This window comes from Eleutherodactylus coqui, chromosome 4 (assembly GCF_035609145.1).
Source record: "Eleutherodactylus coqui strain aEleCoq1 chromosome 4, aEleCoq1.hap1, whole genome shotgun sequence".
Lineage (NCBI taxonomy): Eukaryota > Metazoa > Chordata > Amphibia > Anura > Eleutherodactylidae > Eleutherodactylus > Eleutherodactylus coqui.
In genome coordinates, this window is record NC_089840.1 from 293,291,888 (window position 1) to 293,309,283 (window position 17,396).

Here is a 17,396-nt window from a genome sequence, read left to right on the forward strand (position 1 = left end):
ACTTACACAGGCCTCGTTAACTGTGGTTCTCTGGTCCCAGACACCGATTCTGGAGAAACTCCACCAACACTCCACCGGTCCACTCTCATGGATCCTTGCAACCTTTTCACCTCACACCGCTCGGCGGGCAAACTCCACAGAAACAGCGGGAGGAGACGGTGGGGTTCGCGGCATAAAGGGGTATCTGCTCAGCCTCTTCCATCTCTTCTTGCACTTAGACTAAAGGTATCTGAGTACAGGCCGGGCTCTCTTTCTCTCTCCACAAACTAAACTCAACCCCAACCAAAAAAACGACCTCTCTCACACACCTTGCATCCACATATGTATAACGAGGTCACATGACATACAAATAGATACTTTCCCAGACATAACCCAGACAGTAACCCATTCAGTGCTGCAAAGGTGCAATGCCCATCATATTCATACACATAGAAGACAGTGGCAAAACACAGAAATATAAGACTGCAAAGACCATCAAGAAACTTCCAGAACACATGTGCACATCAACTTCTGTACCCTACAGTGGATGCTGTGCATATTTCCTGGCCCGACCTTGCAGCTCGTCCCAAAGATGTTCAGTACGGCTCTGTGCAGCCGGTCCAATCATTGAACATCCATATCCTCAAACCAATGTAAAGCAGTGCTGGATGTGTGACGAGGCGCGTGGTCTAGTTGGAAGTATGGCCGACCGTTCCCAGAGTATCGGCACGTTGCAATATACGGCGTCCGTCTCTGCAGGGGGAGGAGGCTGGAAGAGACGGGAGCAGTGCTCTGAGCTCCCGTCCCCTTTCTGCCCTCTCTCCGCCTCTCAGCACTATTTGGAATGTAGTGCCGAGGGGCGGGAGCTCAGAGCACTGCTCCTGGCTCTTCCAGCCTCCTCCCCCTGAAGAGAGGGACGCCATATATTGGCCGGACGTGAATACCCTGCCGATATACGGTTGTCTGAATAAGCCCTTATGTATATATTTTTCTTTTATTCTGTAATTTTTTCAAACTTTTTTATTGAATTATGTTTTTTGCCATCTTTGACCCCCATGACATCATATAAGACCTCTGGGGACACTCATATGTTTTTTGATTTGACACTTTCCCACTGTAGCTGAGGCATCCATAGGAGCCCTAGTTACAGGGAAAACATCCCCCTGTAGTGACAATAGTCTTTGGCAGACCTGATCAGGGTCTTATGGGACCCTGCAGCTCTGCTGTGCCAGGGGATTCCTGGCGGTCACATGACCCCCAGGCTCCCGTAGTGGAAGTTAGGCTTCCACTTTTTAGTACATATCGCTCATTGAGTGCTGTGTACTAAAGAAAGGAGGAGGCAGAAAGGGTTAAAAAACCCTCCTACCTTCTTCTCCTGGTTATCAGCTGTGACTAAAAGCTGACAACCCGACATACTCCTGCATTGCAGAAGCAGGGGCTTTATACCCGCTCCATAATCTTACAATTGTCTGGGTTTAAAGCCCAGGACCAAGCGCCGTAAATTTACAGTGCTTGGTCCTAAATGGGTTAAATACACCGCATGGCTCTAGTACGCCATATGATGAGCACGAGAGTGCGGTGTGAAGTCAATGGGAAACACTTGCGATCCTCCAACGTGCCAGAAAGAAGTGCTGGAACATCGCAATTTCATAAAAGTGATGCGAGACATTTGTGAATGAGAAACGCCTCACATCAGCGTGAAAATGCGTGTTGGCAGCGCGACGGCGGCCCGAGTCTCTCGACCCGAAATCGCGCTCGCAGATGTGAATTTAGCCTTTTAGGGAAACCAGGAAATCCTGCAGCTCTGGATGTGACTGGAGTATAAGTAAATTCTGGAGTTATTATTGTCTCTCTACCCTGCACTCCATACTGCAGGACTCCATATGTCGCTGTTGCGGTTTACGACTCGCAGTTATCAGCGCCACCATAACACTAGAGATAGATTTCCTATCCAGAGACGGAAAATCCGAGACGTGGTAGTAAAAAATGTCTCCTAATGTGAGCGCCATAATGGGGGAGTATATCAGGAGAAGGCGGCTGCAGATTGAATGGCTGTCATAAACATGAAATATGGCGCGCGGCTGCTACAATGTAACGTGCAAACTTAACCCTTTGTGTCAGTGTGCAGCCAGCGGAGGGCGCCGTGCTCCGTACTTCTGCCTCATGATAGGAGACCTCTTACACTGGAGATTGTGCAGATACTTAGTGTAAATACGGCCAACGGTTGGACAGCGAATGAGAATTCACTTCTCGTCCGGCGTTCATTCTATGCAGACATAACCGCTCACTCTTCGCCGCGTGTGAACAGCGGTCATTCGGTCGTTCGCATTCTCTGCTACAGTCCATGTGAACGACTGAACAATGTATCTGCCTGTATAAACAGGCTGCCCCGGTCATCATCCGCACGTGCGAACACTTTAGCGCTCCGTGTAAAAGGAACCAAACCCAACCCCCACTATTCACGGTATATCTGATGGATATGTCACGACTAGTCTTTTGTCTGCCGTCAGTGACTACGGGGGAGGGGCACAGCGCCTCCTATAGCGGGACGCCTGTAATGTATCAGTATGTGGGTGGAGCTTACTGAACATTTGCGTATTAACACTAGATGGCGCTATTGTACAAGGCTGATTATAATAGTGGATGTCATTATATAGACTGAAAATGGCGCAGAACCACCAACGTCTGGCAATCAGGAAGAGAAGCGACTCCTGGCGACCGAATGAACAGAACAGGAATGGCGCGCTGATGCTTTCACTCCGGGTTACCGGTGCTGAAGCTTCTGAGCGCAGAACCACAGGATGAAGAGCTCTGCGGCTCTCTAATGGACCGAGGCGACCTGCACGCGGGCAAGCGGGATATTGGGCCGAGAACCCGGCTTGATATCGCATTTGTCAACGTGCGTTTTACCCGCGGATGCCAAGAGGTTTTCATGCAAAAATGCCTCGCAAGACTTCTGTGAAATTGTGATCTTCTGGCATTTTCTTCAGGTGCGTTGGAAGATCGCACCCCACGGGATGTGTTTGACTGTCGCACTGAAAACAATGGGCGCTGCGTTCTGTGGGACGTGAAAAATAGGACAAGCCGCATCGCTGGGAGGGAAAAAAAGAGTTTGGCGCATTGCGAGACTCGTGCGAATATAAACTCCATTCTTTTGAATGGCGCTATACGCATGAGATTGCAGAAAACACGCTTATTATTTGCCACGGGCGAGTTTAAAAAAAAAACACTTTTTAACTTGCTTATTGAAAAAATATGACATTTTCGCGTGATTGAATATCGCATCTTCAGTGATGTAATTTTCACACTTGCACTGAAAATAGCTTTTTTCCAAGCGAAATATTGGTCCAAGCTTCTCGAGCCGATATCGCGCTCACCGGTGTGAATCCAGAATAATAGTCTAACAATCACTGAAAACGGCCATATACTCACTGACACAGAGGGGCAAACATGTGCACCAACCTCAGCATGCAGGCAGCCATATGCCAAATGAGGGAGCCAATTACACCTGTGGAGGACCCCGATTGGCTGCCTGCATGTTGGGGTGATATCTGCCCTCCTGTATCAGTAAGTTTATGTGATTTGTTTTTATATTTCCCTTTCTGTGATACATGTATATTAGTGTAGGGACTCACAAAACGCGAGGAGCTTTGACGTTGGCTTGTGAGCTCAAGTATTTTGGCCAAAATACATCTAATACGTATTATTTACATGCAGTGCAGCTTGTAGGCACTGGAGGAGCCCGGGGTGCCAGTACCACTGTGGTCCACCTTTTGGGGTGCAGGGCAGCCCACCAAACTGATATGGCATCACTAATAGGTTGCTAGCCTGCATGGTGCACTACACTACTATAGGAGGCTGTGTGAGTGGCGGTCTCATCGGGGCCCCCTACAGGTGCAATGGTTCCCTCATTTTGACTGCCTGCATGCTGAGGTGGTGCACAGGTCTGCCCCCCTGTATCAGTAAGTATCTGGCCGTCTTCAGTGATTGCTTGTTTTAATATTTCCCTTTCTGTAATAAAGCCTAATAGTCTGATGCGGTGAGAAAGCTATCAGAGCCCAAGGCCGCTTCCACCCGGCCAAGAAACTCACCTGAGATGTGAACGCCGCAAGTCTCGCCTGAACGTGAACCCTATTGTTTTGAGTGGAGTCATACGCAAGAGCTGCGGGTCTTATTTTTTTTGCATCTCTCAGACCCCCCGCGCGTACGATGTGAGGCCTCCCACTGAAATTAATGGGAAACACTTCCGCTCTTCTACCCCATGTGAAGGCCGCGCAAGCGAATCGCAATTTCACAGATGCGATTGTCCTATTTTTTCGCGTCCCTTGGATCGCATCGTCCATTAATTTCAATGGGCCGGTCAGACGCATCCCGTGCCGGGCGCGGTGCAAGAGAGTGCGGTGTGATGTTCCCACTGAAATCAATGGGAAGCACTTCCAATCATCTGCCGCACGTGAGAAATGATGCAAAACCTCTAACATCCACAATATCGGAGCAGGCCCATGTGAAGGTGGCCTGGGACTCATCTATCCTCTGTGCTTTACCCTACAGCTCTGCTCATTTAGGCTGGCTGCTGTATAGGAGTGGGCGCAGCAGATTCTCAGCAAGGACAGAATGACTATAAACTCCGAGTCACTAAACCGGCGGCGGCGAGGACGGCGGAGGAGGGAGAGCGGCTGTAATGTCTCGTCTCGTCCCGCCGCCTCCTCAGGTGATATAATGACACAAAAGCACTTTAGCCGTCTGCCGGGGGGCGGGGCATCGCTGCGGAGTGTTACTTAGTCGCCGCGGCCCCGTGTTATAATGGAGCTGTAGTTTTCTGTCCTAATTAGTTTCCCCGCGATCGGTTCTGTTCCACGAAGCATTAGCGAGCGGCGCATCAATAACTCGCAGCCATCCAGCAAAGTAATAACCATTTAGTGCAAAGTGAACATTTGTGCTGCCGATAAACGGCCTAAACGCCAGAGCCGATCGCCGCTCCCTATAACTCCTAATGTATGCGAAGGACAATTATTAATAATTCACTTTAATTGAAGGGAGCGATGAAATAAGACGTCGCTGGGAGGAGGTGGAACGCCGCGGTCCGGGGCGCCGATCGCACGGGGAGAACGCTGCCGTCCTGGAATCACTCATCGCTGCCCGCTGTCAGGCGTCTACGGGAACACGGGCCGCGGCGGTCTGTCGGGGTGCACTTCGCTCAGCTTCTACGGGTGGAGAAGAAAACGTAGACATGTTATATCACATACACTGCGCGGGCGCGGCCGTCCGATAGTCCAGAACATCTGATAATCTGCACCTTTACTGGGTCCTAATATCTGCCTGATGTCATTACATGGATCGCTATGAATGTACTGCCAGACCGGCAGCTCCAGGTCGAAGGCGGCACAACTTAGGCGCTGTATGCAATGCGTTTTGGCTTCCGCTTTTCTGTTCCATCTTCGCAGCAGAGAAACGTAATCGCTGTGGTGAACGACTGTCCTATGCTGGGACTGAACGGCGCCAGACGGACCGCACTGACTAGAACAGGGTCCGCCTGGCTTCCGTCTTGACTTGGCCCGATACTGCGCTGTCCAAAACGCCTCCCATCACTTCAGTAACGTAGCGATCCTCCGGTGCAGGGAGGATATGCAGTATCCGCATGTGTTCCCCATGGTTGTCAATGGGAAAATTAGCATCGCACTCGCGTGTTGCCGCAGGCCGTGTGCTGTGTTTTACTGTCCCATTGAAAACAATGGGCGATGCAAATACAGATCAGGGCATTTAAAGGGTTAACAGCAGCGATCAGCGTTCATGCTGATTGCAGCTGTTGCGGGCAGGTGTTAGCAGTTGGAGACAGCCGGCACCCACCGTGTATCAGTAGGATGGGCTCCCAGTCCCTCTCCATACAAACTCTGAATGCCCATGATGTAAATGTACATCCCAGGGTGTGGAAGGGTTAAAGGGGTCCTCAGGACATCCATAGCTGATCGGCAGGGGATCATTACTCACGATTAGTGATGAGTGAGCATACTCGCTAAGGGCAATTGCTCGAGCGAGCATTGCCCTTAGCGAGTACCTGCCCGCTCGAGAGACAAGGTTCGGGTGTCGGCGGCGGGCAGGGAGCTGCGGGGCAGAGCGGGGAGGAACGGAGGGGAGATCTCTTTCTCCCTCTCTTCCCCCCGCTCCCCCCTGCTCACTGCCGCAACTCACCGTTCCCCCGCGCCGCCACACGCACCGTTTCTCTCGAGCGGGCAGGTACTCACTAAGGGCAATGCTCGCTCGAGCAATTGCCCTTAGCGAGTATGCTCGCTCATCTCTACTCACGATCCCTGTTGGTCAGCTGATTCCTGGCGCCACTATCAGTACAGACTAATGCAAGAAGCAAATAGCACCGTCTGTAGTGCAGAGGCCTAGGTTGGTATTGCACTGAATTCAATGTGAGCTGTGCCTGCAGTACCAACCCGGACCACTGCGCTACGGACAGCGCCATCTCCTTCATGCACTTTCCATACTTGTAGTGGAGTTGGGAGTCAGCTGATCATCGGGGAGCCCAAGTAGCGGACCCCCACCAATCACCTATAGATGACCTTTCCTAAGGACGGGTCGTCAAAAGAAAAAGTTCTGTAGAAGCCCTTTAATTTTTTCCACTTGCATATAGCTAGGGAGATATGTGGTGTGTACAGTCCCATTCCTGTAATCCAGCATCTGATAATTCAGCATCTTCCATAATCCTGAATATCTGATAATCTGACACCTATCAACCCCCACTGAAATAGTGGAAAATGGTTTTCCATGAGGATGGTCTACTTCAAGAGACCCTCCGGTTTCGGGACTAAAGGGCAGGGGTACATTACCTGAACCTGCTCTTCTCGGCCGTCCATCCAGTCCGCTAATTCCGGTCCTGTTTTCGGCCATCCAAGATGCCCTCGGTGCTGATTACGTGAGCAGTGTTGGCCAATCAGAGCGCAGGTACAGTGCATGGGTAATAATGTACTACAGGGGTTACATAGTCTGAAGGTTGTCGGCCATCCTGGACAGCTGATGAAAGGACTTGGAAGCGGCGGATCACACGGACCGCAGGGCGAACAAGTAAAAGTAATATAAGCCCCACCTCCTCTGGTCCCAGGACAGAAATTCGTCACAAAACTGGAGGGTTGCTTTAAAGGGATAGGCAATAGATCTGCACCGAAAGCCACAAAGTTTGGTGAAGATTTTACCTTTCGGTTTAAGGGGTGAAGTCTGCAGCGGATGCCCTCAATGTCCGCGCCCATGGCAGGTATTTTGGCATGGACTTTCCGCTGCGGTAAATCTGCACCGTTTCTGCCATTTCCTTTACACACCAGCGCCTACAGTCTGCAGCGTATATATGTAGACGGTATACGGGACGTACCTGCTGCAGGAGGTCCACCTCCGTGCGCAGCGCCTCGTACGCGCGCTCCATGTTCTCCTCTCTGTAGGATTCCAGCTCTTTCTTCAGCCTGCGGGCAAACAAACAAGAGGTTCATGAGGCTGCGTTACACAGCGCTACAGGCGGGGGCAGCGCCACTTTCGGAATATGAAGCCCATAGAGGGAGATTCTGTACAAAGACTGCGGACGTGGCACAATATATTGTGTTTGGCGCAGTACAGTCTGGAGGGGTATCATCGCTCCTTAAGGAGACACCTAGGAGGTGAGTGAGGAGTTATAAGGCCATGCATGCTCCTCTGGGAAATATATGCAAATAAGGAAGATGGAACAATACCTCTACAGCGCCACCTATTGGCAGCATTCCTGCAAATCAATGTCTGACCCTTTATACACATCAAACACCCTGAAGCAGCTGTCTGTGGATGGAGTCTGGCTTGGTTTTCAATTCCCAGTCATTATTCTAAAGACCTGTGTTAGGGGTCGGACATTGATTTGCAGGAATGCTGCCATCCAATAGGTGGCGCTCCAGAGCTATTGTTCCATCTCCCTTATTGGCGCAGTACATTCACACCAATAAAGGGGTTGCACTACAACTGAATTTTATCACCTATCCATAGGGATCTCACATCTGAGAACCCTATGGATAGCGACTACTAAGCAACTACAAGCGCCCCGCTATCTCTCGCAGTGTTGAAGATGACTGGAGCAGCACCAAGCAACCACCAATCCCACAGTGAGGAGACGTGGGACCCCCATTCTCAGGATTGCTGGGGTTCTCAACAATGAGACCGCCACCGATCAGACTTCAATCACCTATTCTGTGGATGGGTGATAAAAGCCAATTGTGGTACAACCTCTTTAAAGAGACTCTGTCAGCTAATTTGAGCCCTATAACCTAATCTTATGGGCTGACAGTAGCTGACCTCTTGAGTCCGGGGATGTACGTTTCATACTTACCTTCCCTGACGTTCCCCCGGGGTCAGCGCTCACACTGTCCGCAGCTGCAGTGCATTGACTGGCGTGCTAAGTAGTCCTCCCATACTAAACCACTTAGCACGCCAATCAATGCACTGCAGCAGCGGACGGTTTGAGCGCTGACCCTGGGGGAACGTCCGGGAAGGTAAGTATGGAACTTACATCCCCGGACTCAAGGGGTCAGCCTAGCCTGCAGGGCTTAAAGTAACTGACAGTCTCTTTAATGAGCGACAAAAATGGAGCCCATCTACACTTGGCCTATTTATCTGTAAGGTCACTTTCACATATACGTTCCAGTTTCCGACCCGGATTCTGTTTGCTCCTCTGTTATGGGAAGAGAAAAACTGAACTCCTGCCCAAATGGATTCCGTCCCATGGCAGAACCAGATGGTGCCCCACGGACTATAATGGGGTCTGTCCAGCTTCCATTGTGCTCTAGGGCGTTTTCCGGGACAGAGTAGCGTCACTTGCTGTGCCAATCCGCCTGCTCCAACAGAACCTGTGGTGTGGAGCTGAAGGTGGTCCTGGTAGCACTCCAGGGGTCACTTTCTTGTGTTCAGATCTGGCCACTTATTTAGGGCCATGAAAAGTTGGTGCCGCAAATGCAAAATCTAGGGGGCAACACCGAATCCTACAGGAATGAGACACTGTAGACCCCAGACACTGCTGGGTCTTGTGGTGCCCTTGTGGACCCCTAGCTAGAGCCAACACTGTACAGATCGCGTCCTGCTCCAAGATACCTGGAACATAATTAAACTTATTTCCCCATTACCTATATCTAAACTATCTGAACAAGGCAGGGGGGGCTTACTGGTGCTGCCATCCCTCCAGCATCGCCAGCCCATGCCACCAATGTCATCTAACCCTTCTGCCATGGCGATTGCAGACACCTCCAAGTAGATAAACTATGCAGTTGGTGGCATTTTCGGGGCAGCGCTTTAGAAGGCGGCATGATGTTATAGTCGCAGGGGTCCTCATCACCCGGGGCTCCCCCGATAGAAGAGCCGCTGCCTTCTACATACGTCTATGGATCCAGCGTCAGGCGAACGCAGAACGGTGGTGAATTATACTATAATACAGCAGCTGATGGGAAGTTCTCGCATAATTTGGCGGTTTTACATATAAAATGACTCCTGTAATGTTTTCCTCGTGTTTTACCTTAAGATATAATCATCTCACAATTGCTTTTCTCTCTAATCTCTGCGGCTTTATGAAATAGCTGCACATCCGAGTGATGCAGAGTATGGAGAACATAAACTGCCGGGCCGGGCGCACGTGGCGGAGGATGCCGGGGTCGGCGAGGGGTCTCAGGGATTTATGGAGACTGGCAGCGGAGAAATACGTCATGTGCATGAAAACCGCCAAAAAGGGTCAGAGCGTGCGTTCGTGTCACGCTCCGTGGTTAGGAAAGGCGCACGGCGAGCACGGTACAGTGCCATATATATAATGCATTAGGAGGAATACAATATCCAGCAGGCGGTTACGTATTTCTGGATCGCCTGGAGCTGCGCAAATGTCTGCATCATCTTGGGGAATTTTTTAATTTGCTTGTAAAGTGTGCGATCGTCTCCATATACCTGATGATATCATGTACTGGGGGGGACACACGAGCTCCGCTGCAGGGACCCCCATCGTCAGCCCCGTGGGGTAGAGGCGGCAGCGCAGATCCCGCGTACACATCAGCACAATAGCGGTGGTAACGGCAGCGAGGCTGATCTCCGGCTCCAGGCGCCGTGTCTGAGGATTAGCAGGCACAATACTATTTCTCATGAGACGTCTCTTGTAGCCCGGTGGCCAGAAAGATGGAAAATAGAAAGTAGTACGACCAATCTGCTGCTGTAATGTATGTAAAGAGGAGGCCGGGCATGAGGAGAGGACAGGTGGTGGGGGGGGCAGATGTGGGGGGAGACAGGTACGCGGGGAGGACGGGTATGAGGGGAGGTGTGAGGTGAAGACAGTGGTGAGGTGAAATTATTGTATGGTACACGAATACTACAGTATGGTCATGGTATAAGTCAAGTAAGAGATGAGGACAAGCATGAGTTGAGCATAGGTATGAGGTGAGGTCAGGTATGCGGGAAGGACACATATAAGGGAAGGACTGGTGTGAGGGGACGACTGGTGTGAGGGGAGGACTGGTGTGAGGGGAGGACTGGTGTGAGGGGAGGACTGGTGTGAGGGGAGGACTGGTGTGAGGGGACGACTGGTGTGAGGGGACGACTGGTGTGAGGGGACGACTGGTGTGAGGGGAGGACTGGTGTGAGGGGAGGACTGGTGTGAGGGGAGGACTGGTGTGAGGGGAGGACTGGTGTGAGGGGAGGACTGGTGTGAGGGGAGGACTGGTGTGAGGGGAGGACTGGTGTGAGGGGAGGACTGGTGTGAGGGGAGGACAGGTGTGAGGGGAGGACAGGTATGAGGCGGGGACAGGTATGAGGCGGGGACAGGTATGAGGCGAGGACAGGTATGAGGGGAGGACAGGTACGTAGGAAGGACAAGTATGTGGGGAGGTCAGGTATGTGGGAAGGACAGGTATGAGGGGAGGTAAGGTATGAGGGAAGGACAGGTATGAGGGAAGGGCAGGTATGAGTGAAAGGCAGGTATGAGGGAAAGGCAGGTATGAGGGAAGGGCAGGTATGAGGGGAGGTCAGGTATGAGGGGAGGTCAGGTATGAGGGAAGGAAAGTATAAGGGGAGGTCAGGTATGAGGGGAGGTCAGGTATGAGGGGAGGTCAGGTATGAGGGGAGGTCAGGTATGAGGGAAGGAAAGTATAAGGGGAGGTCAGGTATGGAGGAAGGACAGGTATGTAGGAAAGACAGGTATGAGGGGAGGTCAGGTATAAGGGAAGGACATGTATGAGGGAGCTCAGGTATGTGGGAAGGACAAGTATGAGAAAAGGTCAGGTATGAGGGAACGTCAGGTATGCAGAAAGGACAGGTATGAGGGGACGTCAGGTATGTAGGAAGGACAGGTTTGAGGGGAGGACAGGTATGAGTGGAGGACAGGTATGAGGGAGGTCAGGTATGAGGAGAGGACAAGTATGAGGGGAGGACAAGTATGAGGGGAGGACAAGTATGAGGGGAGGACAAGTATGAGGGGAGGACAAGTATGTGGGAAGGACAGGTATTAAGGGAGGTCAGGTATGTGGGAAGGACAGGTATGAGGGAAGGGCAGGTATGACGGAAGGTCAGGTATAAGGGAAGGACAGGTATGAGGGGAGGTCAGGTATAAGGGAGGGACAGGTATGAGGGGAGGGACAGGTATGAGGGGAGGTCAGGTATGGGGGAAGGACAGGTATGAGGGGAGTTCAGGTATGAGGGGAGGTCAGGTATGAAAGGAGGTCAGGTATGAGGGGAGGTCAGGTATGAGGGGAGGTCAGGTATGAGGGGAGGTCAGGTATGAGGGAGGGACAGGTATGAGGGAAGGGCAGGTATGAAGGAAGGTCAGGTATGAGGGGTGGTCAGGTATGAGGGGTGGTCAGGTATGAGGGAAGGAAAAGTATGAGGGAAGGAAAAGTATGAGGGAAGGAAAAGTATGAGGGAAGGACAGGTATGAGGGAAGGACAGGTATGAGGGAAGGACAGGTATGAGGGAAGGACAGGTATGAGGGAAGGACAGGTATGAAGGGGAGGACAGGTATGAAGGGGGACAGGTATGAGGGAAGGGCAGGTATGAGGGGAGGACAGGTATGAGGGGAGGACAGGTATGAGGGGAGGGGAGGTATGAGGGGAGGACAGGTATGAGGGGAGGTCAGGTATGTGGGAAGGACAGGTATGAGGGGGGGTCAGGTATAAGGGAGGGACAGGTATGAGGGGAGGTCAGGTATGTGGTAAGGACAGGTATGAGGGGGGGGGGTCAGGTATAAGGGAGGGACAGGTATGAGGGGAGGTCAGGTATGTGGAAAGGACAGGTATGTGGGAAGGACAGGTATGAGGGGAGGTCAGGTATAAGGGAGCAACAGGTATGAGGGGAGGTCAGGTATGTGGGAAGGACAGGTATGAGGGGAGGTCAGGTATAAGGGAGGGGCAGGTATGTGGGAAGGACAGGTATGTGGGAAGGGCAGGTATGAAGGAAGGTCAGGTATGAGGGAAAGACAGGTATGAGGGGAGGACAGGTATGAGGGGAGGACAGGTATGAGGGGAGGACAGGTATGAGGGGAGGTCAGGTATGAGGGGAGGTCAGGTATGAGGGGAGGACAGGTATGAGGGAAGGGCAGGTATGAGGAAAGGGCAGGTATGAGGGGAGGACAGGTATGAGGGGAGGACAGGTATGAGGGGAGGACAGGTATGAGGGGAGGACAGGTATGAGGGGAGGACAGGTATGAGGGGAGGACAGGTATGAGGGGAGGTCAGGTATGAGGGGAGGTCAGGTATGAGGGGAGGTCAGGTGTGTGGGAAGGACAGGTATGAGGGGGGGTCAGGTATAAGGGAGAGACAGGTATGAGGGGAGGTCAGGTATGTGGGAAGGACAGGTATGAGGGGAGGTCAGGTATAAGGGAGGGACAGGTATGAGGGGAGGTCAGGTATGTGGAAAGGACAGGTATGAAGGGAGGTCAGGTATAAGGGAGGGACAGGTATGAGGGGAGGTCAGGTATGTGGGAAGGACAGGTATGTGGGAAGGACAGGTATGTGGGAAGGGCAGGTATGTGGGAAGGGCAGGTATGAGGTAACAGCAGGTATGAGGGAAGGTCAGGTATGAAGGAAGGTCAGGTATGAGGGGAGGACAGGTATGAGGGGAGATCAGGTATGAGGGGAGGACAGGTATGAGGGGAGGACAGGTATGAGGGGAGGACAGGTATGAGGGGAGGACAGGTATGAGGGGAGGACAGGTATGAGGGGAGGTCAGGTATGAGCTCTACAGCTATATATACTGTATATATCTTTGCGTGTTGTCAGGAGTCATTGATTCGTCCTTCCCGCCTGCAGGACGTGAGCAGGGATGAATCCGTTGGATGTGGGATATGGCGCGGTCTTGCCGCACTCTCAGAGCGGGATCTCATTCACAGTGTGAGGGAACAGATTGCTATTACAGAAAGTCATTTGGCATGAAATATGCGGCTCTGAAGATTGATATTTTCTGCTTATGAAACTTAACATAAAATTAAATTGCAAATATTTCTGAAAACTGCGAGAACTGTGGCCCCGGGGCGATCCATCACGGATATGAAGCATCGGTTCAGGTCTGGTGGGCCTGTTCCTGATATGATTTATAAGGAGAGCGGATTCATTTCATTCTCCGCGCTCTCAGTGATGACTGTTTGTTTTGGTGCTCGCTCTGGTCGTATCGGGACGCTAAACGCGCTCTGTGCTTTAAAGAGCGTTCCCGAATAATTCCCAGGAGATACAAGCCTCTGTGTCCTTTCATCTGCCTCGGTGTCCTCTCATCTGCCTCCGTGTCCTCTCATCTGCCTCCGTGTCCTCTCATCTGCCTCCGTGTCCTCTCATCTGCCTCCGTGTCCTCTCATCTGCCTCCGTGTCCTCTCATCTGCCTCCGTGTCCTCACATCTGCCTCCGTGTCCTCACATCTGCCTCCGTGTCCTCACATCTGCCTCCGTGTCCTCACATCTGCCTCCGTGTCCTCTCATCTGCCTCCGTGTCCTCTCATCTGCCTCCGTGTCCTCTCATCTGCCTCCGTGTCCTCACATCTGCCTCCGTGTCCTCACATCTGCCTCCGTGTCCTCACATCTGCCTCCGTGTCCTCACATTTGCCTCCGTGTCCTCACATTTGCCTCCGTGTCCTCACATCTGCCTCCGTGTCCTCACATCTGCCTCCGTGTCCTCTCATCTGCCTCCGTGTCCTCTCATCTGCCTCCGTGTCCTCTCATCTGCCTCCGTGTCCTCTCATCTGCCTCCGTGTCCTCTCATCTGCCTCCGTGTCCTCACATCTGCCTCCGTGTCCTCACATCTGCCTCCGTGTCCTCTCATCTGCCTCCGTGTCCTCTCATCTGCCTCCGTGTCCTCTCATCTGCCTCCGTGTCCTCTCATCTGCCTCCGTGTCCTCACATCTGCCTCCGTGTCCTCACATCTGCCTCCGTGTCCTCACATCTGCCTCCGTGTCCTCACATCTGCCTCCGTGTCCTCACATTTGCCTCCGTGTCCTCACATTTGCCTCCGTGTCCTCACATCTGCCTCCGTGTCCTCACATCTGCCTCCGTGTCCGGGAAAGGTGGGTGACAGCCAGTAGTCGCCGCAGTGTGCACTCGCCTTACAATGGCAGCAGAAATGTAAAGTGGCGAAGCTCGTCGCCCAGTTTCCCAATATGGCGGCCACCAAGCTTTACTGGGTAGAGCTAAGACATTGCTGATTACAGATGTAGGCGATTCAAAGGGGTTGTAGGGCGAAAAGAGGTTATCCCTTCATTGCAGAATGGTGGGAGTACAACCGCTGGGACCCCAACAATCCCCAGATCTGAGCAGCCCGATGCCAACGCAGCGCAGGTGCCCATGTGTGACTACTACTGCATTCACTTCTGTGGGACAGACAGAGATCAATGCGCTAAGAAATCTCCCTACACCCCATAGAAATAAATGATGAGGTGGTCACGGACATCACGCCCCATAAGGTGCCTCTACGGACGTCACGCCCCATAAGGTGCCTCTACGGACGTCACGCCCCATAAGATGCCTCTACGGACGTCACGCCCCATAAGATGCCTCTACGGACGTCACGCCCCATAAGGTGCCTTTACAGACGTCACGCCCCATAAGGTGCCTCTACAGACGTCACACCCCATAAGATGCCTCTACAGACGTCCTGCCCCATAAGATGCCTCTACGGACGTCACGCCCCATAAGATGCCTCTACGGACGTCACGCCCCATAAGATGCCTCTACGGACGTCACGCCCCATAAAGTGCCTCTACAGACGTCACGCCCCATAAAGTGCCTCTACAGACGTCACGCCCCATAAAGTGCCTCTACAGACGTCACGCCCCATAAAGTGCCTCTACAGACGTCATGCCCCATAAAGTGCCTCTACAGACGTCACGCCCCATAAAGTGCCTCTACGGACGTCACGCCGCATAAGGTGCCTCTACGGACGTCACGCCCCATAAGGTGCCTCTACGGACGTCACGCCCCATAAAGTGCCTCTACGGACGTCACGCCCCATGAGATGCCTCTACGGACGTCACGCCCTATAAAATGCCTTTACGGACGTCACGCCCCATAAGATGCCTTTACGGACGTCACGTCCCATGAGATGCCTCTACGGACGCTACGCCCCATAAGATGCCTCTACGGACGTCACGCCCCATAAGATGCCTTTACGGATGTCACGCCCCATGAGATGCCTGTTTTTATAGGTACATAAAATAAATTGTAACATATATCCTTTTTTCTGACTTGGAGGGCGGAGAAAAAAACTCCTCAACTACAGCATAAAATGACAGGATGTATTTTTTTCTGCTGGTCGGTAGAATTACGACAACACCAAAATTATACACAGAGATCCCTCGTCTATGGCGGGGTTACGTTCCAGAGACCCCCGCGATACGTGAAAATCCGCGAAGTAGCAGCGTTATATTTACACAAATCACTCTGTCGGGTGAAGTACCAAACAATCGCGAGTGAACGAAGCATACGCTTTTAGCGACGGCAGTTTACACGCAATGAACAGCATGCTGTGACCAGTGAGCCAATCAGTGGCAAGGATACAGAGTATTCCATCAGCCAATAGTGTGCTGTGTACAATCTCGCATTGGCGAGCGCTAGTGGCGTACCGTATTTCCTGTACGTACCGCAAAATTCCACAATACAGCGAAAAACTCTGCAAAAACAGAATTAAATACGGTCTATCTAATTGCCGCGATGCACTGAAGCCGCAGTCACTGAACCGCGATATAGCGAAGGATCTGCAGTCATTGACCGCGATATAGCGAGGGATCCGCAGTCATTGACCGCGATATAGCGAGGGATCCGCAGTCACTGAACCGCGATATAGCGAGGGATCCGCAGTCACTGAACCGCGATATAGCGAGGGATCCGCAGTCACTGAACCGCGATATAGCGAGGGATCCGCAGTCACTGAACCGCGATATAGCGAGGGATCCGCAGTCACTGAACCGCGATATAGCGAGGGATCCGCAGTCACTGAACCGCGATATAGCGAGGGATCCGCAGTCACTGAACTGCGATATAGCGGGGGATCTGCAGTCATTGACCGCGATATAGCGAGGGATCTGCAGTCATTGACAGCGATATAGCGAGGGATCCGCAGTCACTGAACCGCGATATAGCGAGGGATCCGCAGTCATTGACCGCGATATAGCGAGGGATCCGCAGTCATTGACCGCGATATAGCGAGGGATCTGAAGTCATTGACAGCGATATAGCGGGGAATCCGCAGTCACTGAACCGCGATATAGCGAGGGATCTGCAGTCATTGACCGCGATATAGCGAGGGATCCGCAGTCATTGACCGCGATATAGCGAGGGATCCGCAGTCACTGAACCGCGATATAGCGAGGGATCCGCAGTCACTGAACAGCGATATAGCGAGGGATCCGCAGTCATTGAACCGCGATATAGCGAGGGATCCGCAGTCACTGAACCGCGATATAGTGAGGGATCCGCAGTCATTGAACCGCGATATAGTGAGGGATCCGCAGTCATTGAACCGCGATATAGCGAGGGATCCGCAGTCATTGACCGCGATATAGCGAGGTACCCGCAGTCATTGAACCGCGATATAGCGAGGGATCCGCAGTCATTGACCGCGATATAGCGAGGTACCCGCAGTCATTGAACCGCGATATAGCGAGGGATCCGCAGTCACTGACCACGATATAGCACAGTCATTGACCACGATATAGCGAGGGATCCGCAATCATTGACCACGATATAGCGAGGGATCCGCAGTCATTGACCGCGATATAGCGAGGGATCCGCAGTCATTGACCGCGATATAGCGAGGGATCCGCAGTCATTGACCGCGATATAGCGAGGGATCCGCAGTCATTGAACCGCGATATAGCGGTGAATCCGCAGTCATTGACCACGATATAGCGAGTGATCCACAGTCATTGACCACGATATAGCGAGGGATCCGCAATCATTGACC

The 17,396-nt window shown here is 52.3% G+C and overlaps 1 protein-coding gene across 1 annotated transcript in view; it reads right to left on the bottom strand.

Annotated features, from left to right (window-relative positions):
* Nucleotides 1-5,046: 5,046 nt before the first annotated feature.
* CCDC172 (coiled-coil domain containing 172) overlaps nucleotides 5,047-17,396 on the bottom strand; it is a 52,222-nt gene continuing 39,872 nt past the window's right edge. Inside the window, exons 7-8 of the mRNA XM_066601799.1 lie at nucleotides 7,349-7,436; nucleotides 5,047-5,183 (exon numbers count right to left, since the gene is read on the bottom strand). Coding sequence (XP_066457896.1) covers nucleotides 5,133-5,183; nucleotides 7,349-7,436 — 139 coding nt within the window. The 3' untranslated portion in view covers nucleotides 5,047-5,132. The remainder of the gene's footprint in view (nucleotides 5,184-7,348; nucleotides 7,437-17,396) is intronic.